This window comes from Eretmochelys imbricata, chromosome 2, assembly GCF_965152235.1.
Source record: "Eretmochelys imbricata isolate rEreImb1 chromosome 2, rEreImb1.hap1, whole genome shotgun sequence".
NCBI classification, from domain to species: Eukaryota; Metazoa; Chordata; order Testudines; family Cheloniidae; genus Eretmochelys; species Eretmochelys imbricata.
In genome coordinates this window covers 227694966-227721350 of record NC_135573.1, presented here as the reverse complement: position 1 = coordinate 227721350, position 26385 = coordinate 227694966, and the positions used below count along the sequence as shown (strand labels likewise).

At 40.3% G+C, this 26385-nt stretch overlaps 1 protein-coding gene across 1 annotated transcript in view; it reads left to right on the top strand.

Moving 5' to 3' along the window:
* FAM171A1 (family with sequence similarity 171 member A1) overlaps window positions 1–22485 on the top strand; it is a 139141-nt gene extending 116656 nt beyond the window's left edge. The window contains exons 6-8 of the mRNA XM_077809429.1: window positions 16577–16693; window positions 20015–20129; window positions 20781–22485. Of these exons, the coding sequence (XP_077665555.1) occupies window positions 16577–16693; window positions 20015–20129; window positions 20781–22485 (1937 nt within the window). The remainder of the gene's footprint in view (window positions 1–16576; window positions 16694–20014; window positions 20130–20780) is intronic.
* Window positions 22486–26385: the final 3900 nt, after the last annotated feature.

The following is a 26385-nucleotide window of genomic DNA, read 5'->3' as shown; positions in this document are numbered from 1 at the left end:
GTAAATAGCGAGATCCCCAAGAATCTGTACTGGGACCTATGCTGTTATCATAAATGATCTGGAAAAGAGGGTGAACAGTGGCAAAACTTGAAGATGACACAAAATTACTCAAGATAATTAAGTCCAAAGCTGACTGAGAAGAATTACAAAGGGATCTCATTAAATAGGATGGCTGGGCAGCCAAACGGCAGATGAAATTCAGTGAAAGTAATGCACTATACGTACAAAATGATGGGGTCTAAATTAGCTGCTACCACTCAGAGATCTTGGAGTCATTGTGGATAGTTCTCTGAAAATATCTGCTCAATGTGCAATGGAACTATTAGGAAAGTGATGGATAATAAAACAAAATATCGTAGTGTCACTATATAAATCCATGGTACTGCATGAAGTTCTGATTGCCCCATTAAAAAAGAATAGGAAAAGATACTGAAAAGGGCAACTACAATGATTAGGGGTATGGAACAACTTCCAGAGGAGAGATTAAAAAGACTGGGACTGTTCGGCTTAGAAAAGAGACGACTAAGGGGGGATATGATAGAGGTCTATAAAATCATGATGGTGTGGAGAAGGTGAATAAGGAAGTGTTATTTACCCTTTCACCTAACACAAGATCTGGGGATCACCTAATGACATTAATAGGCAGCATATTTCAAACAAACAAAAAGAAGTACTTCTTCACAGAATGCACAGTTAACCTATGGAACTCATTGCCAGATGGATGTTGAGAAGGCCAAAAGTATAATTGGGTTCATGGAGAATAGCTCCATCAATGGCTATTAGCCAGGATGGTCAGGGACGCAACCCCTTGCTCTGGGTATCCCTAAAGCTAGACATGGATGACGGGATGGATCACTTGAAATTGCCCTGGTCCATTCATTCCCTGTGAAGCCTCTAGCATTGTCCATTCTCAGACAACAGGATACTGGGTTAGGTGGACAAGTGGTCTGACCCAGTATGGCCACTTTTATGTTCTTACCATTTGACTGGCTTCTGCTTCACTTTTTGGTTTTTATTTGTTTCAGTGAGGAATCCTTGGGGTCAATCAGTTTACATTTCAAGTACTAAGTCAGGGGTGGGCAAACTTTTTGGCCTGAGGGCCACATTGGGGAATAGAAATTGTATGGCAGGCCATGAATGCTCACAGAATCGGGGTTGGGGTGTGGGAGAGGGTGAGTGCTCTTGGGGGTGCGAGCTCTGGGGTGGGGCTGGGGATGAGGAGTTTGGGATGTAGGAGGGTGCTCTGGGCTGGGACTAAGGGGTTCGGAGGGTGGGAGAGGGATCAGGGCTGGGGCAGAGGTGTGGGTTCTGACTGGGGGTGCAGGCTCCAGGGTGGGGCTGGGGATAAGAAGTTTGGGGTGTAGGAGGGTGCTCTGTGCTGGGATCGAGGGGTTTGGAGAGCAGGAGGGGGATCAGGGCAGGAGGTTGGGGCGTGGGGAGAGGCTCAGCAGTGCAGGTTCAGAGCGGTGTTTACTTCAAGTGGCTCCTGGAAGCAGTGACATTTCCCTTCTTTGGCTCCCATGCATCAAGTGGCCCCTGACCCTGCTAGAGCGCCGGAGCGGGGGCATGCTGCTTCTGGGAGCCGCGTAGTGCAGCCCCCGACCCTGCGCCCTGGAGCGGGGCCATGCCGCAGCTTCCAGAAGCCGTGTGGTGTGGCCCCCGCCCTGGCGCCCCGGCTGGAGCACCGGAACAGGGCCAAGCTGTGTGGTGTAGCCCCCAACCCGGCGCCCTGGCTGGAGCACCAGAGCGGGGCAAGCCCCAGACCCCACTCCCCAGCGGGAGCTCGCGGGCCAGCTTAAAACAGCTCACAGGCCGTAGTTTGCCCCACCCTGTACTAAGTCTTATTCTCTGTGTGATGTGAAAGTGCTTGTAAATGTGTGTTTGGTGTCTAATTTTTCCAAGTATGTGGCAATGCATAAGTAGATATTCCAGAGTTCATAATGTAGAGATCAGGATTGATCCCTCAGTGAAGTTTTTGGTACATCCAATTAACACCTTAACCCCAAATTGTCACATGTGGCTGTCCTGGATGCAATGGCAAAGGATTCAGGGGTGAGGAGGTTAAAACTTTTTTTCCTTTTTTCCCTTAGTAAAATATTTGTTCTCTTTCATACATTCAGTTTCATTTAAACATTAGTGCATCTCAGTGTCATGTTTCAGTGTATTTCCTTTTCCCTGAACACTTAACATACATCTTGGACATAACCTTGTTGTCTTTAACTTACCAGCTTCTACGCAGAGAACAGAACGCATTCCCTGATGAATGAAAACTCAACCATGCTTTAATGTAAAGGATAGCAATGTGAAAGGAAGAAAAGTATCTTGGGGATCTCTTTATGGTTTTACAAAGAAAGATGTTTTATACACTGGTATGGTGCTTAGTGCTTTGACTGCATATGATCCTAATAGGTGCTTATGTGCATCTTCATATGCCTAAATACCTTTGAAAATCTCACCCCAGTTAAGTCATTGGCAAAATGTCTATTGATTTCAGTGGGGTCAGGGTTTCATCCTGTCTTGATTCCTCATCTGTAAAATGAGGATGATACTTCCTACCCTCAAATGGGTGTTATGCTGATAAATACATGAATGCACAGACACTGGTGTTACGAGTGCCACAGAAAAGCTCATTAAATATAAATATGAAGTAGGCCTTTATTTGTTTTTACTAAGTAAAGTAATTCTTACTTTTTATTTACTGTGAACACTGTCACATGCTGAGGAAGATTCTAGAGCACTGAAGAATTAAAATAGCTTATTGTAGATTCCAGCTGTCTGTTATACTGCAATTTCTAAAGCAATCAACTGGTGAATCCCCTGATTAAACATCTTATGGGGAGTCTAGGAGATTCAGCTGTACTGAGAGGAGACTTGCTACATTCACATGTTCTGTGACAGGTATAGGCAAATCACACTGTCCACATAAGGTCTTACGTATTTGGCAGGTTTATTTACTGTGATACTGACCAATCAAAAAGTATCTTAGTGAGAGCTGTGGTGGATGCAGTGAGCTTTTTGGTGTGATAAGTGACTGGGAGAGGAACAACTGGGAACATCTGGTGAGGCATAGGTCCTGGGGGAATATTTTAGAAAATATCTCAGACATTAAGATAGGAATCTAGAATTTTTTTCTCTTAAAGTGAATTGTTTGCAATCTTTGGTGGGATTGATAATTTACAGTTCTCTGGAAAGTCTGTTGATTTTATATGAATAGTCTTGAAAGGTATGTCTATATAGCAGTGGTCCCCAAAACCATGGTGCCCGCTGGGGCCTTTATATGTGCCCGCCTACTGAGAAGTGAGCGCTTCCGCTGGACGACCGGCTGTCGAGGAGTGCTGCCACCGGACAACCAGCTGCCGAAATGCCACAGTTTCTCAGCGGCATTTCGGCGGCGGCACTTCTTGATGCCGCCGCATCTCGGCGGTATTTTGGCGGCTGGTAGTCAGGCGCCCGCCATGCTCTTCTGGGAACATGAATATGCTATGGCAACAGAAAGGTTGGGGACCACTGCTGTATAGCAAAGAAAAACGTGCGGCTGGCCTATAACAGCTGACTTGGGCCAGACTTGTGAGACTCTGGCTGCAGGGTTGTTTCATTGCTGCGTAAACCTCCAGGTTCTGCACGAGATCTGGGATACTCCCACCTCACAGATTCTAGAGCCTGGGCTCCAGCCCAAGTCCGGAAGTCTGCACAGCAATGAAACATCCCTGCGAGCCTGAGTCGGATGGTTCGGGGCCAGCCACGGGTGTGTTGTTGCTATGTAGACGTACCGTAAATCAAGGATAATTGGACTGCAAGAGGTAATTACTGCACATACAGTGGTTTACTTCCTATGGGATTTCACACACTTTGGTCTTTCAGCATCCCAACAAAACCCACTGAATACTAAAACCTCTCTGTATGTGATTATAATATAGTCCACTTATTATGGTAACTATTTGTATTATAGTAGTGCCCAAAGGCCTGAGCCAGGATTAGAGCACCATGGTGCTGGGTACTGCACGCACACACAAGAAGACCTGTTCCCTACCCCAAATATCTTATAAGCTAAACCAGTCTGTATAACCAGATTCAAAATTCTGGCTACTGTACCGCCAGGAACTATCAGGTTAGCTGAGCATATGGAAATTCTCTTGCAAATTGTGAAGAGGAAATCAGCCTCTATAAAGTTCCTAGCTTACACTGTGTATTACTTCTGTAGTTTACAAGCTCTTTGACAACTTGATTTTGACTTTCTTTTTAATCTCAAAACTGTCAAGGTTAAATTCCTCTTTTAAAGATTAAATACACTAAGGAATACAGTTTAACTGCTTTCAAAGAATTCTGTTCTTTCTGAGTGTTGCCATAGAAATGGCAGTTACCAAAAACAGCTTTTTAATCGTGTACGAAGCCTACATAATATAATAGATGCAAATATAATTGCAGAGTAGTAGACAGATCTCTGCTTCAGTGGGGGGAAGAGGGGAGAAGTTCTTTGCTGATGCTTCACATGTTTAGCTCTCTGAGGGAGGTTTTGGCTAGCATGATCCCTTTGGAGGAGTGTAATTAAGACCATGGGTCATAGGCATTTGTGGTTGTGTTTTATTAACATGCAATGTGTGTTTTATTGTACTTTCTAAAGTACAGAGTAGAGCTTTCAAAACTAGAAGTGATATGAAAGGTCCCCCCGTCCCGATATACCATATATATTGCTGGAACAATAGTGACCGGGATTTTGTGGCATAGCAAATGAGTCAGAAGCATGAATGTTATGGTGATGTATAGCGAAGGAGGGATGAGAAAGAAGACAGACAAGGAACAAAGTTGATGCTAAAATATATTAATATGCCCAAACAATGTGGTGGTAAAGTTGGTGAACACAACATATCTAATGCAAAACTGCAAAAGCAAGGAAATAAACTTTAAGACCAGGAATGTCATATACACTGTATTCCTCCATACAGCAATACTGATTTCACTAATGCACAACCGCTATACACTGCAGCCAGTACACAGCAATAATAGGTCTGCCCCTTTCAGGATGCCAGACTTCCAGTTTCCCTATTCCCTAGTTGCCTCCCAACACAAATGTGTGTGGTATAGAGGGGAGGTAGACATTGGATTTGAGACTGGGAGAGGGGGGTGGTGCCGGGGGCAGAGGTGTTATGTTGTGGGGAGGTATTGGAAGCTGTAAGGGTGGGAAGGGAGTGGAGCTGAGTAGCGGAGCTGCCTGAGGATAGAAGCTGGGGAAGTGTCGAGGGTAAAGCTGGAAGGGTCTCAGAGTATGAGGACATTCTTCCTGTGTCACATAGGCTAACTATCAGTTAATAATTCTAAGTGAAATATGGTACTCTAGCCAATGGTACTACAAACTCTAGGCCTGATCCTGAAACCACTGATCACCTGCAACTCAAACTGACATCAAAGGGAGTTTCAGGTGCTAATCATCTCTTAATGTGTTTCTGCCTCAGTTTCCAAATCTGTAAAATAAAGATAATGCATAACTACCTCACAGGTGTGGTGTGAAGCTGAATGGATTAAAGGATGTAAAGTGCTTTGAGGTCTTTGGACTGGAGGAGTTAGAGTTTCAGGGGTTTATGGATTTACTTAATATTATTTATATAATAATGTATTATTTATTGAAATTAGTCAATAACATGTGATAAAGCAAATGTTAAAGGGACTGTTTCATGTAAACCCAGAATCAGACATTGAGATGGGGAAGGCAGAGCCAAGCTTTCCCATTTGAAATATAACTGATTTATGTGTAATAGAGATTTTCTTTAATAAGCCTTTTCTGTTCTGGGTTTCAGGGGGGAAAAGAAACGATGGAAATAACTTTTGTATACAATGTGCCCCTCCCCACCTCAGATGCTGTTAAAATTACTAAGTAAAGAAAAATGGTATGTGCTTTTGTTAAATATTAGGCAGGTAATTTTATTCAGTTTCTCCCTTATATAATTAAGACAAAAGTAACAAAGGAAAACCACAGCACTCTGTTCAAACTTCAGTCATGCATTGAACAATAACATTTGTGGTGCTGGGGTTTGTTTGGTTGGGGTTTTTTTTTTGGCAGAAATATTTTAGATTCCATGTAATAAAATGTGTATTTTTCTGATAGTCAGTGGTCTGAAACAAACCAAATTGTTTTCTCTTTGCCAAATACTGATGACGTTACTAAAATAGTGGCAAGATTTAACTACACTACTTCTGAATGCCATACAACAAATGCTGTAAGAGTGGAAGAGTAATGAAGGTATGATCTCAGAGCATGGACATTCAATTATTGGTGTTGCCTAGCAACTTCAAAACCAGTATTGTAATATTCACTTATTCCTAAGAATTGTTAAACTCCTGTGTATTTGTGGCAAGAAAAAATAGCATTTCTGTATTATAGAGTGGCACTTCTGATGTTATATTGATTGTCAAATAGGAATTTTCTAAGTTTGTATTTTCATGGCTTATGGCTTTTCCTTTTAAAAAAAAACAAAACAAAACAAAACACCACCTTCTTGTTAGACTTAAATTTCTTATGCTGGTTGCAGCCTAGTAATTTTTGCTGCCAGTTTCAAGAAAATCCTATAGTTTTTCACTTATCAGAATAAAAAGTGGCCATTTACACACTTGAAGAAAATTGGGGCTTCTTTACTCAGAAGAAGAATGTAAAGGTTAATTTCATAAGTGTGCTGTGGACTTAATTCTCAGTGAGAGCAAGTGCCTTTTGAAGTGTCTAAAGAAATTAGTTTTAGAAATAACCATGTTAGCTATATTTGAATATCACATACAGCACATTTCTAGTTTAATAGCTTAATGTCCTATCCCATTCTCTCTAACACATGCTTTTGCTTTTGGACCCTACATCTTCATTTATAGACAGTGCCATCCTGTGTGAAATCACAGCCACTGCAGAAGAAATCATTAGCTGAATGAAAACTAATTTTTATTAGGAATGGTATTTATTACAACTAGGCTATTGAGTGGTAATTTTAAAAATCATCCCCATTTTATTTCCAAGACTCTGTCCAGTGCGGATAATCTTATGCATAAAAAGTAAATCAGGATAGTGGGCTTAATTTGATTTCTGTTTCATTAAATCGTCCATTTTATTTGTTCATAACAAGGGAAACAAATCATCTGCATTTTAAGTAGCACAACTTTGATCCTCTTACTTAGATTGCCTTCAGCAGATCTGGTTGGATAATTTCATCACTGGTCATTTAAAAAATAATTTCTAATTAATTATTAGGGAGTGCTTCCTGTAGAAAGGTCACGTAGAAAAGTAATTGAGGAGGAAAAAATGGGTTTCTCTGAGGAGGAAATAAAACACCTAAACTTCAGATTGAGGGTGAAAAAGAGGAAGATCCAAGACAAAAATGTATCTAGCTACATTCAAACTAAATGTTTGTGTAGTTTGGACATTCCTTTTTTATATTAGAGTGCTACTTCGCTGCATACAAGCTATAGTAAAAGCCTTGTGAAATTTTTTATTTTTTATTATTTTTCATTTGATTTTGGGGGAATTTTTGTGGTGTTTTGTTTTAGTCATTAAAAATTTTGTTTCATTTTTTTAATTACATTTAGATTAATAAAATACCTCAATGACCATATATAAATAAGAATAGTGTATAAATTCCAGTCTGTCTATACACATCATTCTATTAAGAATTATTCCATGGTATTGAAAGGTTTTAGGAATTAAAAGCAAGCACAGAACAATAGCTCTTAAATATCCCCCTCTCCAACTGAACCCAACCACCCAATAGTCCCCCTGGGAGTAGCCCTGGGGAGGGTCAGGATGTCCCCGTGGCGGGAGGAGGGTTACATGATGATGGAGGGGTGACCAGGCCAAATCTGAGCAGCGCTTGGATCCCAGGCACTAGTTTGCAATGCCTGTCGCTGGGAGCCAGGCCCATACCATGGGGTCAGAAGCTGCTGCTGCGGGGTGAGGCTTTTGTTTTGTGATTTTATTTTTATTTTTATCTTTTTACGTTTTTTTTTTTGGTTTATGATATTTTTCCTTTGCAAAATATGTAGGGCTCTAGTGATAGTGTACTCCAGTGGTCTCCAAACTTTTTGGCTCGTGCACCCCAGGGTGAAGACTGGAAGACCAGCCACAGGCGCACCGCCGATGGAAGAAGAACGGAAGACCTGCTGCAGATGCGCTACCGACGGAAGAAGAACGGAAGACTTACCGCAGGCAGGCTGCCGGAGGGGAACGCCAGCCGTGGACGTGCAGAGCTGCTGCAGAAGAAAAAAAACGGCAGAGTGCTGTCCGGCGGCACTCCTGGTGCCGCACACCCCCTGGGATCATCTCGTGCAGCCCCTAGGGGGTGTGCACCCCAGTTTGGAGACCACTGGTATACTCCTCTTACAGTCACATACCTGGTTGTTTTGATCAGTGATAAGAAGAAAACTTAATCAACAAAAGTCAGGGTGTATCCTAGGACACAATGAAATGGTCAGATGAGAATGCTTAATACAATATAACCAGAATTAAAAATTCTCCATGATGGCTGAGCTCAACTCTCAAATGTTGCTGTGCGACTCCCCTTGAAGTCAGAGTGATGCAGCTAAGAATGGAATTGATCTCCTCTATTCTTGACTCAGAGTACTAAGACTACATGCATTACTCCTGGGGGAATTCTGCTCCGCTGCCCAGTGCAGAATTTGTGCAGAATTAATGTTCTGCACAGAATTTCTTTTTTCCCTGCAGCATTGATGCTGCTGGCTGCCATTAGGGTCTGCTGGACCCAGCAGAGCCCCATTGTCCAGCTCGCAAATACAGGACACTGCCAGGGGAAAGGGGGAATTGAAGGGTTCGGGGCAGCTGCAGTTCCCAACATGTCCTGAATGAAAGAGGTGGGATGCAGGAAACTCCGTAAAGCTCAGGAGCCTGCATCAGGCTGTTTCTCTCGATCTCTCTGTTGTGAGGGGTAGGGGACGTGAGTGTCTGAGCCAGTTGGGCGCTCCATGGCTCGGCTCTTGCGGGGAGAGGGTGTGGGTGTCTGAGACCAGAGGGGCAAAGTTTTGCCCCAAGATGTGCCCAGCTGGCACGTGACACACCCAGATTCAGGTGCCCAACAAAAGCATAATGGAAAAACAGGAATTAGGTTGTCGTAGGGGTTTCTTTAGCTCTCTACTCTTGGAGGAAATCTTTTTTGTTGTCAGACATACTTTCTGACAGGTATTTTGAAATAAGTTACCAGAATAATTGAAACCGGTGTGATTATACTGTGTTGTCTTGACAAATAAAATACACAGAATTTTTAAATATTGTATGCGGCATTTTTAATTTTTGGCGCAGGAGTAATGAGTACACCTGTGAGCAGAAGTCCTTTTGCCTGTATGGACACAATCTGCATTATTGAAGCCATTGACTTCAATGGGAGCATGATCTAGCCTCGTGTAATTGTGAGCCTGTGTATATGCATGCATGCATGCACACAGACTCTGCCGGGGCTTAGATTGGCTTGTATTCACTCTGAATGCATCTAAAATAATAGGGTTTGGGGCTTTTTGAAAAACCATAAATAATGTATGCACATCTTCCCTGTAAAAGCAGAACCCGCCCTAAGGGCCAGGACCTGTCAACACCTTTATGTTAATAGTGCCTTCAAAGTCATACTTGAAGACTAGCCATGCAAGTAGGTGGTTGCAGTATGAAGCCCACAGTTTGTCTGGGATAAGTGAGCACATTCCCCAAAATCCAAGTAATGCAATGTAGTGTCATGTTTTCTGCCTAGCAGAACTTTTTCTGCTGCTTTCTTGAAGTCTTTGTCTGGCCTCTGACATTGTGTCCAAGGTTTTGTTTGGCAGTCACTTGATCCTCAATTTGTGCTTCCCCCTCTCCCCCATATGTAGTTTATATTTAAATATTTTATCAAACTATTTAGGTTTACCTTTAAAAGAAAGTCTTTTTTGTATTTACTGCCTAATACAATTTTCTCTTTATTCAGAGCGTGAGTGAGTACCATTGACAACTGTGAAATCTTGGTGAGGGAAGAGTTATAAGAAAACTATAACTTTCCCTCTAACTGCTCATTTGAGCCAACATGGTTTAATCCTGGATCAGCATATTGGCTCCATGGAACAGTAATGGGGGGAAACGACAAAGAGAGACTCCATACAATAGTAGCGGGGGGAAAAGACAAAGAATTCTCTCCATTCTCTCTCACAGTTTTCCATGAAACACCAGCTGGTCTTTATAGATTTAATGGCAATGGTGAATTGGCCCAAACCATACGCTACTCACATACTATATAAAACTTACTGTTTCTGCTTAAAAGATACACACCGGCACTGTGACATATTCTTTTGAGCAGTAGGACCAGAGCCTTAAAAATTGTCAACTTTTTATCCAACAAATTCTCATCTATCTATGCATACTAGTGGCTAACAACTGTAGCACTTCATCTAAAGCTTACTTAGTGGTGTGGGTGATTTGTGATTGTCTTTGTTCTATGGTTTTGTGAAGGGAGGGAGAAAGTTGGGTGCAATGGACTAGTTTTTCATAACCCTCACTCAGCCAGAGCCCTGGCTCCATTGCACTCCAACTCCCTGTTCGCAGGCCAGAGTATCTAGCTGGGCATGCTTAAAGACAGTGGCCTGCTCTATGAAAAGGAATGAAGTAAGTTGTTCCACATCCCATCCTCATGCAAGGAAGAGGGAGCATGGGGCTGGGATGGGGACTAATTATCTGTGCAGTTCCTGGTCCAGCACAATTATAACCAATGCTTATCCAGTGCAGAATGAAAAGTTGAAATCTAGAATAGAGAGATTTTTTTCCTTTGGGTAATTATTACAGCTGTCAATTAATTGCAGTTAACTCAAGTGATTAACGCAAAACAAATTAACTAGAGTTAAAAGGTCACAATTGCGGTTTTAATTGCACTGTTAAACAATAATAGAATACCAATTTAAATTTATTATAAATATTTTGGATGTTTTCTACATTTTCAAATATTGATTTCAATTACAATACAGAATACAAAGTGTACAGTGCTCACTTTGTTATTTTTATTACAAATGTTTGAACTGTAAAGATAAAAGAAATAGTATTTTTCAATTCACCTCATGCAAGCACTGTAGTGCAATCTCTTTATTGTGAAAGTGCAACTTACAAATGTAGAAATTTTTTCCCCATAACTGCACTCAAAACCAAAACAATATAAAACTTTAGAGCCTATAAATCCACTCGGTCCTACCTTTGGTTCAGCCAATCACTAAGACAAGTTTTTTTTATATTTACGCAATATAATGCTGCCCACTTCTTATTTACAATGTAATCTGAAAGTGAAAACAGGTGTTCCCATGCCATTGATGTAGCCAGTGTTGCAAGGTATTTACATGCCAGATATGCTAAACATTGGTATGCCCCTTCATGCTTTGACTTGTAGATTGTACTATCTCTTTTTAATCTTTTTACAGTATATTATTTTTATTACAAATATTTGCAAAGTGAGCACTGTACTAGTAGTGAAAATATTATAATGCAGTGTGACAAAGTTCCTCCTCTACCTTGGTGGGTCTTGCGCTAATTGGCTGATTTTCTCGCCTTGGAGCTTCACGGCAGCCCTCAGTTTGGCCGTTTTCGTGAACCCACAGTCCAGTTCAACTCTTCCTGTGTCTGACTAGGAGTTGGGAGGTTTGGGGGGAACCCAGGCCCGCCCTCTACTCCGGGTTGCAGCCCAGGGCCCTGTGGAATGCAGCTGTCTAGAGTGCCTCCTGGAACAGCTGTGCGACAGCTACAACTCCCTGGGCTACTTCCTCATGGCCTCCTCCCAACACCTTCTTTATCTTCACCATAGGACCTTCCTCCTGGTGTCTGATAATGCTTGTACTCCTCAGTCCTCCAACAGTATGCATTCTCACTCTCCACTCCTAGCGCCTCTTGCTCCCAGCTCCTTACACGCACACCACAAACTGAAGTGAGCTCCTTTTTAAACCCAGGTGCCCTGATTAGCCTGCCTTAACTGATTCTAGCAACTTCTTGATTGGCTGCAGGTGTTCTAATCAGCCTGTCTGTCTTAATTGTCTCCAGAAGGTTCCTGATTGTTCTGGAACCTTCCCTGTTACCATACCCAGGGAAAAGGGACCTACTTAACCTGGGGCTAATATATCTGCCTCCTATTACTCTCCTGTAGCCATCCGGCCCGACCCTGTCACAGCAGTTATATACATTGATGGTGCACCCTTGCCGGGAATACTGTATACATTTGTGGCTAGCTTATCACAAGAAAAAAAATAGATGACTTTGACCAGTAGAAGAACTGACACAATCTATTGCTGCTGCTATGGAAGGTGGGAGTACTTCACTCTTTGGCCACTGCTTGGGGGAGAGACTCAAATATGTCGAATACCTATTAGTGAGAAATGACAGATAGATATAAAAGATGAGAGGGACCTTTAGCACAGTCTTGGAGCAGGGAGGGGTACGCACTGGGCTTCCCATCAGGGCCCTGGAGGACCCATCCTTGTTATTGGCTTGAGGCAATGTATTTCATTCTCTGAGGATAGTGATCTCCATTAAAAACTCAGCATTTTCCAGTTGTCACCACATAGTTTTGGTACATCAGATACCACTTTCTCTGTATTTAAAATAGGAAATAAGTGTATAACTGTCCAGTGGTGACCCATGTGTTAGGTACCTGGAACATTTCTAGAGCTCTGGCCCTCTCTTAAGAGAGAGAGCGCTAGCTTTTCCTGCTGGTGTTTTGTGTTATGCTGACCAGTTAGTGTTCTGAAGGATAGCCAGCAGATAGCAAAAACTGGTGGGTGAGCTAACTGAGTGGAGGACAGGCAAGAAGGCTGGCTAGCCTTATGCTTTGTATGCCCTTTTGTTTGCTTTCTCTACAAGTACAGAGCTTCCTTTTGTTGGAAAAATGTGAGCAATCTTGTTCTGCTGGAATGAAAAGTGAGCTTTGAGTGCAGTCTCTGTTAGCTTCTTGATCACTGTGCTGTGCAGGCACATAATTAGCAGAAGAGCTTTTTAAAGAGGCACTACAAGGATTCCATTTGTTCCAGAGCAGTGTGAGTAAGGCAAGCTGGACACATGTTCCCCCTAGTGAATAACTGCAATGATGTCTCCTGCCATAAACGTGGATTTGGCTGCAGATATAAAATTCCTCATTCTCTATAGTTATCCAGTAATGATGTGATGAGGGGTTCATGTATAAACTTGAAGATCCTGATTCTCAGAAGTGCTGAGCACTCAGACCCACTGAAGTCTATGAGAACTGCAGGACCTCAGCTGCTAGATTTTTTGTAACTCTTTGACTCCTCTTAAACTTGCCTTGTTGCAAAGATTGAAATAAATGGCATTTTAAGGAATTTCTTGAGCAGTCAGACCTAGTAATTTTTGAATCACAAAACTTGTGTCACACTTTTGCCTGTGTGAAATATATTTTAAAATAAACTCACACCAGAAAGGATGATGATACTTTCTGCCCTAGTTTGTGTCTCAAGCCCTAAGAGAACAGGCGTCTGCTCCTCTCTTCTTCTATTGTCTTAGATATTAGTCCTGAAAGCCTCCCTGCTTTATCCTTTAACTTGATCCAAAGTAATGGTAAATTAATCCATTTATGTTAATGTCCAAATGTCTCCCACTGCTATCGTGTAACCTATAAAATACCAAAGATGTCAGCCTTGCTACAAGGTAGGAATGTGCTTGTGTCTTCGGGGGTATTACGATTGTAAAAGAAGCTTGGCTTGAAGAATAAGTCTACTCATCACCCCTACCACACAGACTCTCTCTCTCTCTCCTGTTTGGTTTCTGTTTTTCTATCTGCCCTTTTAGACCTGCAGCACACTCTCCAAATTCTCTTTTATGCTGTACTTTTTAATAATATTTATTCATTTTGCATTGAGCATCGTGTCTTTGAAACAGGGCTTTTTCCAAGCCGAAGTGGTTTTATTATCAAGGCTGATCCTGCTGAGGATAGTAGAAAACTGGGGTTTCAGCTGTGGACATTGTTCATTCTGATTGTCATGTCAGTCACAGACAGCAGTCACTGTACTAAAAGTTGATGGAATAAGGACATTCCCTGTGAGATTGTTGGCTATGTTCTCAGCTTCTCATTCAAGGCTATTGGAGGGACAAATTTCTGCTACTAGAAAATTACCTGGTGGAAGATCTAGAGGAAAAATGGCTGTTGGGGAGTTCTTGATTCATTTTATTCCTTGGGCCTACTAGAAACTTATTTTGTGACCTTAGCCAAGTCATTTCAGCATCTCTGCCTCTGATAATACTTCCATACTTTGTAGGCTTGTTCTGTAGATAAATTCATTACAGTAGATGAGGTGCTCAAATTACAATGTTGATACTGATGTTGTGTGAAATGACACATTATACCTATTGGATATCTCCCTTACAACATAAAAAATACTTTCCTCTCCACCCCCTACACTCCACATCAATACTGAATGTGATTACTGGCTACACGTTCAACCAGGTTTCAAATGCCAAGTCAGTATATGTCGATGGTTTTCACCTCTATGTAGCCGTCTGTCAAATATTATGTGTCATACAAAAAACTTTTACTATATCAACACAAGCTCTATGCTGAGACAAAAAATTATAGTTTACAAGGATTTGATTATGTAGGAGACAAAAATAAATGAATATTAAAATATGTTCTTTAAAGGAAGCCATGCATCTTACACTTCCATGATTTGCTCATGTGGATAATTTAAGAACTACAGTGGAAATCATCAGAATCTTGAGGTTAATTTTGTGATATTACATATAACTAATAAAAATCTCTTTAATGTGTTTTACAGTCATTTTCAGATTTTCACCTTTCCTCCACCACCACTTCCTCCTCTAATTAATTAGTGACATTGTAAAAAGGGCTTAGTTTCAGCCCAAAGTCACTGCTGACCGTTTGGAAGGAGGGCTTGTCAGAATACAATACTGTACTGTATATAGCTTTCTTGAAAACATGTTAGGTAATTTCAGCTTCCCCTCTGTAGCAGAAATTTATATCTAACCTTTGAGAATGGCAGGTGTTTATCGTTGAAGTACATGGGATACTATGTATACTAATTTGATATATTTTTGATAGTAGCGAAGTGTATGAAGAACTCCAATTTTATTTAGGTTTTTTTATTTGTTGTCTAGTTTGGCACCCACTGGTGGAAGTAAAACAGAAGTGCTAGAGCATCCGATGAAGTGAGCTGTAGCTCACGAAAGCTTATGCTCAAATAAATTGGTTAGTCTCTAAGGTGCCACAAGTCCTCCTTTTCTTTTTGCGAATACAGACTAACACGGCTGCTACTCTGAAACCTGTCATAAATTTAAACATGTCTTTTGGGAGCCTTACTGTTCCGAGAGGCATTCTAAAATTACTGCAAAACTCTTAAATTTTCTGTATGAACTGCAACAATTTATTTCTAAGGAATATTAGCTGCACCACAGCATACAGCAATTTCCTCTACTTGCAATAGCCCTTCAGAAGCCTGAGAACATCCTGTTACAATGTTTTAATTTTCAGTAGTCTGAAGCACAGTAACCCAGTATGTCATTCAAGGAGAATGGAGTAGTCTACGAGCATTAGTAAGATGCTTTGGCTCAGAAGTTAAACTAATTTTTTATTTGGCCCCAGAGTTGGAACCTTAATGTGTAACAAAATGCAATTAATTATCTAATTTTAAAGCTTTCTCGTAAACCTGTGGTTTACAATGCACTGTATCTTTTGAAAATAGAAGCACCATTTTTTTTTAAAGTTCGTACTCTGCATACTTCAGGATGAAAGCCTGACCAATTTAATTTCCTTTGGATTATCAAAACCTGTTTAAAATATATATCCACCCATTTCCCCTGAAAAGCATGTTTTAAAAATATTCTGCGCTGTTACCTAGTAAACACTAGTCACAAAACTATGTACATTTCGACTGACCCTCTGATGGTGCTGCTGAAACAAATTGCTAAACACCAAATAGTTTCCTCTCTGTTGGAAACACAGGAGTTAACGAATCAAAGTTTTCTAGATGAAAAAACAAGACTCTCTGTAGGGAAATAAAAATGTTTATGCTTCTAAAGGCAATTGCAAGTAAGGGAGATGGGAATGTGGTATGCTGAATACATGTGTGCATACAGTATATGTATATCCATGTTCCTTCGAAGGAAATCTTTGCAGCCAAAATAGAAGCTTGGAGAGAGTTGCTGTAATTCCATAATGCCTCTTCAAACAGCGAGAATTCTAAAAGGGGCTTTATAAATTTTAAAACAATATGTTTGAAGTCACTATGTAGTAGCTTCAGGAATAACCTCCTCCAACAAAGGGAATCCAGGATGGCAACCACGATTTCCCACATCCATTTTAGAAGCTTTAATCGCTTTACTTTATTTTAAACAGCTTCTTATTAGTACAAAGCTTCTCAAATGACTTCTCATGGAAGGACTCAGTGATGACAGTCAAAGAGCGATGTGTTAAAGACCTGCAAGTTCCCCATGTCTTTAGAGTGATGTGTGACTTATCATGCTCAATGATAAGTTTTAAGGCAAAAGTTTTGTTACAGTTTATTTTTTTCCCACTAGTTATATACTGATTTCATATTAAAAAATAAGATGCCCTATTTTGGATCTTGTATTTTACAGGGACATGGTTGAAGAGTAGTTTAGGGTTTGTACAACAAGAAGGAAATCAGCTGACCTGGACATACATTGCTCCGCAGTTAGGTTATTGGGTTGCAGCCATGTCTCCTACTAACCTAGGTAAGACTGAATTGAAATGTATTAGTATTTCCAACGATAAATATTAATGTATTCATATATAACACTTTTATATTTTTCAGGATGACCTCATCTGAGATGCCCCATCTTGATCAATAATGGATTATTACAAAAGAGAAATCTGAAAGTAAAGGGTTAAAATCTTTTGGGGAGTGGGGAGGAATCCCTGTACTCAAAACCACTTATACATGAAACATTATCAGGAAGTATTCCTTGCACTGGTGTCACTTGTCACCACTATCTGGTGAATTAATCCTAGAAAGTGAGGGGAGTAATGATGTCAATGTACTTGTCAGTTCCAACAATTACTAAAACATCTGTTATGAAGTTTCTGAAATGGATTCACCTGAAGTTAATACAATCACAATTTAGAGTAGTCTTAATTATTCTTTTGATAGCTTTTGAAAGCTTGCATTTTGAAGTTTTGTCCGGATACCTGCTATAATCTCATTGATTTCACTGAGCTTGCACCAGGTGTAATTTAGGGTGGAATTTGGCCCTAATAAACAACATTCCAGATTCTGTACTGGTTGACTGCCCTTTTTAGATTGTCATTGGGTGGTATTCAGGAAGCTATTTAAATAATACAGAAATCAATGTAAACTAGCTGTGATGTGTACCTGTACTCCTGTTGAGACTATTCATGATGTGGCTTGATAGTTTTTTCTTTTCCTTTGGCCAGCTCTTTTGTTCTAGTTCCCCAGCTTCAAATAAACACAGGCTTCTTTGTTTAAACCAAACAAAAACCACCTCCTCAGAGAGTCTTCAGTCATTAGGTTTTGATAAGTTCATAAGAGAGATAGTGTGATGAAAATGCCTTGCCCTGACTACACGAACAAACCAAACAATTTCTAACACATAAACAAAGCAGCCGACTGTGTAAGGATTAGTTCTCAAGTCTGCCCAAATAGATTTCACTGAGCTTCCTCAGTATATGGAGAAAGATTCCTTCTGGCAGCTTTCTTAAACTATTTATTTAAGTTCATGCTACAAAAAAATACAATTGCTGAAAGATCCAGCTTGACCCACGGCTGAAACAAGGGTTAGTTATGGGTGTAGACAAGGACAAACTGTGGTTTGAATTCAAAATAATCTTGTAAAATTAATTATACTTTAAAAAAAGGGGGCAGATGTTTTGCTTGTGTGACTTTCTTGTCTCTGACTTTAATGGTGTTACACCAGTCTTGAATTTGGCCCCATATGTCTAAAATATTTCACCTTATCAGGAGTTTTGATTGTTCTTGTAGTTCTTCCTTTAGGGTAGAGACTCTGCTTGTGCTCTGACTTTCCTTTTTTAAGTCAAGGCCAGCGTTTCTCAGACTGTGTCACAGTGGAACCACTCTTTAATTGAGATTTTCATGGGCCATCTCCTCTTCCATTCACATAACATCTTGTAGCAACTAAAGCAGTAGTTTACATGGAAAAGTAACATTAGGAAAGAAAGAACGAATGTGTTTTTAGCTCTCTTTAATACAATATGTTTTTTCCTTTATTTATTTATTTTTAGAACAGGTTAATCGCACTTTCTATTTTTGTTCTTCATTTCATCTCCCCATCCCCTCTCTGTTTCACATCTGGAAACAAGGAGACTCAGCACCGTGTTCCCAGCCAGGTCTCCAAGGACCACCAACAGTGGCTCTTGAAGCACAAGTGGTTCATAGACCACTGTTTAGAAACCTCTAGGTTAGATCCTTAACATTGTTCAAACAAACAGGCAAAATTCTGTTTAGTCACAGTACATACCCATGTAACCCTGTCACTGGGAGTTGCACCTTTCTATCTGAAAACAAAATTTGGCTCTGTATTTCAAACTGTGAGAAGGATCTGATAAACCAATGGGATTATACATACATAACGGAGTGGAAATTGTATACATGTCTCTTTCTCTGTGAGTAAAGTGTTTATCAACAGTTCTTAAAATCTTTAGTTTTTACTCTACTGCATTTAGCACCTGGCTTTCAGAGGTGCTTCAAACCCACAGTTCCTATTGACTAAAACTGGAAATCTGTGCAACCAGTACCTCTAAAGATGAAGCCCTTAGTGTGCCACATCTGCTGTTTCTTGCAAAGTGATCAAATTATGGTTAAAAAGAAATCTCAAAACAGGCAGCAGAGTTCTGCGGCATTCATGCCACTGGCTGAAGACACTGCAGTGGCTTCTGCACTTCAGCTGTGTGAGGTTCATAGAATCAGAGAATATCAGGATTGGAAGGGACCTCAGGAGGTCATCTAGTTCAACCCCCGATCAAAGCAGGACCAATCCCCAACTAAATCATCCCAGCCAGGGCTTTGTCAAGCCTGACCTTAAAAACCTCAAAGGAAGGAGATTCCACCACCTCCCTAGGTAACACATTCCAGTGCTTCACCACCTTTCTAGTGAAAAAGTTTTTCCTAATATCCAACCTAAACCTCCCCCACTGCAACTTGAGACCATTAATCCTTGTTCTGTCATCTGCTACCACTGAAAACAGTCTAGATCCATCCTCTTTGGAACCCCCTTTCACGTAGTTGAAAGCAGCTATCAAATCCCCCCTCATTCTCCTCTTCTGCAGACTAAACAATCCCAGTTCCCTCAGCCTCTCCTCATAAGTTATGTGTTCCAGTCCCCTAATCGTTTTTGTTGCCCTCCGCCGGACGCTTTCCAATTTTTCCACATCCTTCTTGTAGTGTGGGGCCCAAAACTGGACGCAGTACTCCAGATGAGGCCTCACCAATGTCGAACAGAGGGGAATGATCATGTCCCTCGATCTGCTGGCAATGTTCCTACGTATACATCCCAAAATGCCATTGGCCTTCTTGGCAACAAGAGCACACTGTTGACTCATATCCAGCTTCTCATCCACTCTAACCCCTAGGTCCTTCTCTGCAGAACTGCTATCGAGCCATTCGGTCCCTAGTCTGTAGCGGTGCATGGGATTCTTCCGTCCTAAGTGCAGGATTCTACACTTGTCTTTGTTGAACCTCATCAGATTTCTTTTGGCCCAATCCTCTAATTTGTCTAGGTTGGGGCACTGTGGTATTGGATGGAGCCAGGAAGCAATGCTTAGCATGGCATGCTGTTCTTGCAGTCAAATGGATTTCCACGGAACAAACTGGAGTTGTTACCAGCAGAACCCTCAGTCACTCTCGCCACATCTTTCTCAGATATGGCATAAGCAGGCACTGCAGGTGGGGAGCACCTAATGGCAGTTTTGCTCATTTAGCATCCTGACAACATGGAAGAAGGTGTCATGACTGTCAGCTAATTTGCCTCTCTTTGTTTAAAGGTTGTCACAAGTCTAAACTCTGTTTCCTTGCCTTCTAGGTCCCATAGTAACACAGGACATTACCACCTATCACACAATGTTCCTTTTGGCAATTCTAGGAGGGATGGCTCTCATACTTATGGTTTTGCTGTGTCTTCTTTTGTATTATTGCAGGTAAAGTTTACCATTTTGGTCATTCAGTTTGCATTTAGAATGTAAACATCTCTGCTTGCATGATACTGAAATTATGTACAATTTTCTATTAAAAAAGTTTTACATTTAAAAAACCAAGAATTAAGTACCTCACTGGACTTCAAAAGGAAAGGGACAATGAGATAAAGTCCTTCCTCATGTTGCTGGTTGCATATAGTGCAAGCTGTATTCCCCTTGTTTGTTAGGAAAGGGATTGTGTGAAGCATGGCACCTTCATAACTTACAAATTTTCTGTAGAAGATGTTTTAGTACTGTAGATGAAAGAGAAGATGTGTATACCTTGAGCCATAACTCTACTTGTTTCAGTGCTGTATGTGATCAGTTTTCAACAATTCCTATTCTAAAACGAATTGTAGGCCTTTGTCAGTGAATACATGCTATTGGCTCTCATTAGGTTTTCCTGTTCCAAACACTAGCCCAGTTTAAAATTAAGTGCTTGGGGTGTTTCCCTAATGCTTACTTAATTCACACAGATTCCTTTTGAATTGAACTTTGCTACTGAGAGTTGAGCTTTCAGTTATCGCTTGAAAATCCCATTATTTCACGCCTGATCTTATTTATGTACAAACAGTCATAAACATATGTAACTCTTTTTGTTATGGCATACTATAGGAGGAAGTGTTTGAAACCACGTCAGCACCATAAGAAACTGCAGCTTTCTACAGCATTGGATGGTTCTAAGAAGGATCAATCAACCTCCATGTCCCACATCAATTTAATATTTTCCCGACGGGAGTCAGAATTTCCTGGTGGGATGTCTGTTGCCAGCAATGGGCACACTGAAAACTCAGGCGTTAATGAGTTAATCAGTGCTGTCCACATGGAGATGATATCTTCTAGTGGAGAAGCAGATTTGCACACTCCTATGCTCAAACATTCGTACAGTACCTCACAGGAGTTTAGCTCCCGGGAGGAACTGCTTTCTCATAAGGAGAAAGACAAGAGCCGAATCTCCTTGGAGAAACTTACTCCTAGTGGGACTTTAAGAAAAGACTACCATAAGTCAGTGGATAGTTTTCCTTCAAAATTAAGAAATTCCATGGAAACATCAGAAGGATATGAGTCCCCTATAAAAGAAGATTACAGGAGCAGTTACAATGCTATGCTGTCTCAGCCTTTATTTGAAAAGCAAGAGAGAGAGATTCAAGCATCCATAAACCGTATTTCTTCAGGAAGTAAATACAATATTCAGGAACAAATGTACCCCTCCCCATCAGCCCCTGAAAAAGAGCTGCTAGATTGCAGACCTTCTGAATGTATGATGTCGCGTTCTGTCGATCATCTTGAACGACCTACATCTTTTCCTCAACCAGGTCAGTTGATTTGCTGCAATTCTGTTGACCAAGTTAATGACAGTGTTTATAGAAAAGTATTGCCTACATTGGTCATCCCAGGTCATTACATGAAGTTACCAGGAGAACATCCTTTTGTTAGCCAACCGCTGGTTGTCCCAGCTGACCAGCAGATTGATATTGAAAGACTTCAGGCTGAGCTTTCTAACCCTCATGTGCAGCTTTTTCCACATCCTCAGCAGCAGATACAACCCCAACAGTTACCATCACAAGCAATATCTCAGCAACATTTGCAAGATGCAGGTGCAAGTGAATGGAGTCCACAAAATGCTTCTATGTCGGAGTCCATATCCATTCCTGCCTCACTTAATGATGCATCTCTGGCTCAAATGAATAGTGAAGTGCAGCTCCTTACAGAAAAAGCTCTGATGGAGCTAGGAGGTGGAAAGCCATTGCCTCATCCTCGGGCATGGTTTGTTTCTCTAGACGGACGTTCAAATGCTCATGTTAGACATTCATATATTGATCTCCAAAGAGCTGGAAGGAATGGAAGTAATGATGCCAGTTTGGATTCTGGTGTTGATATGAATGAACCAAAATCTGCCCGAAGGGGAAGAGGAGATCATTTGTCCCTGCAACAGACTCACCAGCCACAGCAGGCGAACAATCAAAGAGAGCAGAAAGTTTCAGATAGCACAGCTTACACACAGCTTGTGTATTTGGATGATATGGACCAAAGTGGCAGTGAATGTGGAACAGCAGTTTGCAGCCCTGAGGACAGTACCCTAAGAAGCCTATTGGATGGAGCTAGCAGGAGAAGTGGTGTCCAGTTGCCCAGCCTGCAAGAGGAAACATTAAAAAGAACTGTAGAAACCACACCTGACCCACTAACTAGTCCCGGACGTGGAACATCCATCCATGATGAAGACGATGACGATGACGATGAAGATGACCAAGAAGAAGATAAAAAGAGCCCTTGGCAAAAACGAGAGGAAAGACCACTGATGGCTTTCAATATAAAGTGAGCTATTGCAAATCCACCTTTCTGTGGAGTATGAAATTGCCAAATATTCTTTCTGTGGAAGTGCTTAATTGTTTATGGAAGAGAAAAGGAAAATCTGTGGTGGGCAACATTGAAAGAACTTTAAATGCATTACTGTGTAAATGTTAGAGAAGAATTTAAATCATTACTCTGAAAAGTGATTTAATGGATGCCTCCGATGAGACAGCTGTAAGAAGAGTGTGATTGGTATTCCATTTACTTGATGTTCATCATCAAGGATGTTGAAAATATTGACATTGTTTTGGCAGGTTTAAATCTCCTTTACACAGGAGCAGGTGAAACTTGGTTGCATTTTCTTAAGCCAATTTTATCATGATAATGCTACTGAAAGGGTATCTTAAACACAAGAATCTGACACTTGGTGTCTAAAGTTATGCATTATCTCAAAGGAAGGCTATGCATTGCTGCTTTTTAATATTTTGCTTATATTATGCTTTTCTTATTTTTACAAGTTGGTTGTAAACATTTATGTCTATTATAATCTGTTCAGCAATTTGTTTTAATGTAAAACTGCAGGAAACTTGAGTAGCATCCCTTGGTATTGGAATCTTTTTATGAAACAAAATTGAACTTTGTGTCAGCTGCAAGCCCTCCAGTTCTGGTCTCATTAACTCCAAGTGCCTTTTTTACAGTAACTATGAACAGTCCCTTCTTTTTCTAATTGCTTTTAATTGATCTATTTGGATTTTATAAATTTCTGAAATTATTCCTTTTATTTTAAACTGCATGCCACCAAGTGTCCCATTTGTGCTGAGCATTTCTCATTTCAATACAGTGTATTCTCTAGTTATCATGTGTACTGTGGATTCTGTTTAGCTAAGGTAGACTAGAGGACGTTTTAAAGGCCCAGCCCTGATGAAGCCAAGAAGATAGTTTCATTGACTGTATATGTGGTTACTTTCCTCTGGAATCCTATGAGTGAATCTAGCTCATATAACATGGACTATGGACCGAGCAAGTGGACTGAATGTGCTTTAAATTTTTTGGGGAAAATGATGTACTATCCAAAAGTGCCAGAATTACTCTTCTGTGCTTTCTCTTTACAGAGCTGCTTGGTTATCCAAAAATTATAATTGAAAATAAACTTCAAAAAATTAACTTTGTGGGGGTTTTTCTCTATCGGGAGTCTTCATGTTGTTGAGCAGGCAAAACTATTTTGGTTCACTTTTTGTAGTACAAAACTTCCTATGGGATTAATTTTTTTTTAAAAAATCTCTAACTATTAATTTACCACACATTTAGGCCGCCATTCAGGAAAGCATCCCTATCCAGAAAAACACTTAAGCATGTGTTTAAGTCTCATTGAGGGCAAGTGGGGTGAAATCCTGGCCCCACAGTTGGGCCAGGATTTCACCCCAGGACTTCAGTATGTTCTTAAAGTTAAGTGTGTGCTTAATTGCTTTTCTGAACTAGCTCCTAAGGGTAAGGGTAAAGGTAAAGAAAAGACAATACAGTAAACAGAATGTAGTGGAATAAATCCACAAAAGTGGAGGATGTGTATGTATTTAGTTCAATCATTTCCCATTGCATTAGCAGCAAATCTTAGCAGTTATGCATTATGTAATCTCTTGAGGCCTTTAGAGAAACTTTATATTAAATATTTCACATTGAATGCTCTTGTTATGCTTCAAGCCTGGAGATGAGCTATAATATACTGTACCAGAAATCTAAACTACAGTTTGTACCATGCATTGAATATGTAAAGCACTATGTAAGTGCTAAGATATTATTAATCACATTCTAGGCCCATCCTGTTCATTTTGATGTTTGTGGAAGTTCTGCCACTGACTTCAAGGGAAGCAAGATTGGGGCCTATGAGATATATTGTGTGGCCAGGTCACCACAGTTTTAGGAATAATTCTGTTTAAATCAGTGGGCATTTATAGGATTTCTAAAGCCACTGGTAACACTTGATGATTAATTTGATTACTATGTAAAATAGATTTTGATTAAACCTACATTGAGCTTATTAGAATTACTATGGTAATTATTTTTCAGATAGCGGTTTTCTTAAAACTTTATCAATTCTTTTTTCGGAGTACATGCTTATTTAGATTTAATCTTTTCAAAAATTCTATTACATTATCTTGTAAAGACAAAGGCAAGCATTACTAAACTAAATTGCAGAAATTTATTTCTAAAACTGACTTTAAATTTGTGCTGCTTTTACATTTAAAGGAAAAGCATATTGATGGTTAACAATTTTTTTATAGTATTGTATTGTATAAAAATTCTACTTGAAGTGAACTAAGCCAAGATGGATATTTGCACTTGCAGACCTCTTTAAAAATAGTGTTTAATGTTTTTAATATGGCGATCACTTGTGGTAATATAATATTTTGATTGTCAGAATATGTATAAAATATGAGCCTTAGTAAATCAGATGTCTGAACTACATAAGTGAAATTAGAAAAGAATAATACAAATCAGACGACAGGTAGGGTTCTTGGTTACCGGCTGGCTTGTCATGACATTTCCATTATAAAAAGTTAACCCTTCGCATAATCTCACAGGCAAGTGACACTAACCCTGTGCTGACTTTCTTTAATACTCAAACCCACACTAACCCAGATCTGGTAAAATGTGAAGTCACTTGCTTATATTTTGCAGCTGCACAGTGATACAGAGACAGATTAAAAGTCCTAAAATCTGTAGAACCACACTGAAATTAAAGAATATGACTTGACATCTGCAGATTGAAGCAATTCTAGTCCAAGTAGCAGATGACTGAGAAGATTAGTATAAGATTGTGATTTTTTCATTAAAAGACTGTAGTAATGACAAAGTGAAAAAGTAATGAAAAAATACAATAATTGAAAAATATGGCCATCGTTTTGCACCCAATATAACCATTTTTACTATTGTACAGACATCAAGGTATCTAGAATATAGGGAGCTGATAGGTGGATAAAGATGGCAACTCCTCAGTTTTATATGTGCATGACATATAGCCTAGTTTAGGATCAAGGAAACCTCATGATCATGCTTGGAATTAATGTTCTCACTGAGTGTGCACTGATCTCATGGTTTGCCCATAAATTCCCACTCCCTTAACATTCTGCTGTTCAGCTCTCAAACTTATTTAAATTGTTCATAAATGAAGTTAAGATTGTGTCATGGTTACTTTTAATAAGTCACAGACAGGTCACAGGCAATAACAAAAATTCACAAAGCTCATGACCTGTCCCTGGTTTTTACTAAAAATAACTGTGACAATGTGGGGCTGATTGTGGGGGTAATGAGAGCCCAAGTCCTGCTGTGGGAGGAAGGGTGGGATCCAGCACCTACCATCCACAGTGGCTGGGAGCTGTAGGGTCCCCCTGTTGCCTTGGGGCTGAAGCGGAAAAATGTCACTGAGTCTGTGACTGCAGTTGGTTAATAATAAAGTACAAGCATCTTGATTGGTTAATAACTGATTAATAATTAAATCATACACTTTTAATATCATGTGCTGCAAAGCATCACAGGAGACATATTAGAGACACTTGCGACTCGCGAGCCTCAGTCTGTATGTCACTGTTCAAGGTGCAGTAGAAACATGAAACCAAAAGACAGTCCCTGCCCCAAGGAGCTTGCAGTCTGACACACATTCTAGAAGTAAAAGATATTCTGGTAACAAGTGCAGTTGGTTTGCAAAAAAAATAATTTTTTTTAAATAGTTGAGATAAAGCTGTGACCCTCTTTATCAGGGCAGTAACAGAGTTGACCAGTATTGGAAAGTGAGTCAAGCAAATGACATAGTTAAAATAGCCTTGGGCATGTTTTCTGTCTTAAGGAGTCCTCAAATTTTCTCCTACCCTTAGCTTCTTCTTTTAATTTATCCTCGAAGGCTACATGTCACAGGCATCCATCTTACTGAACT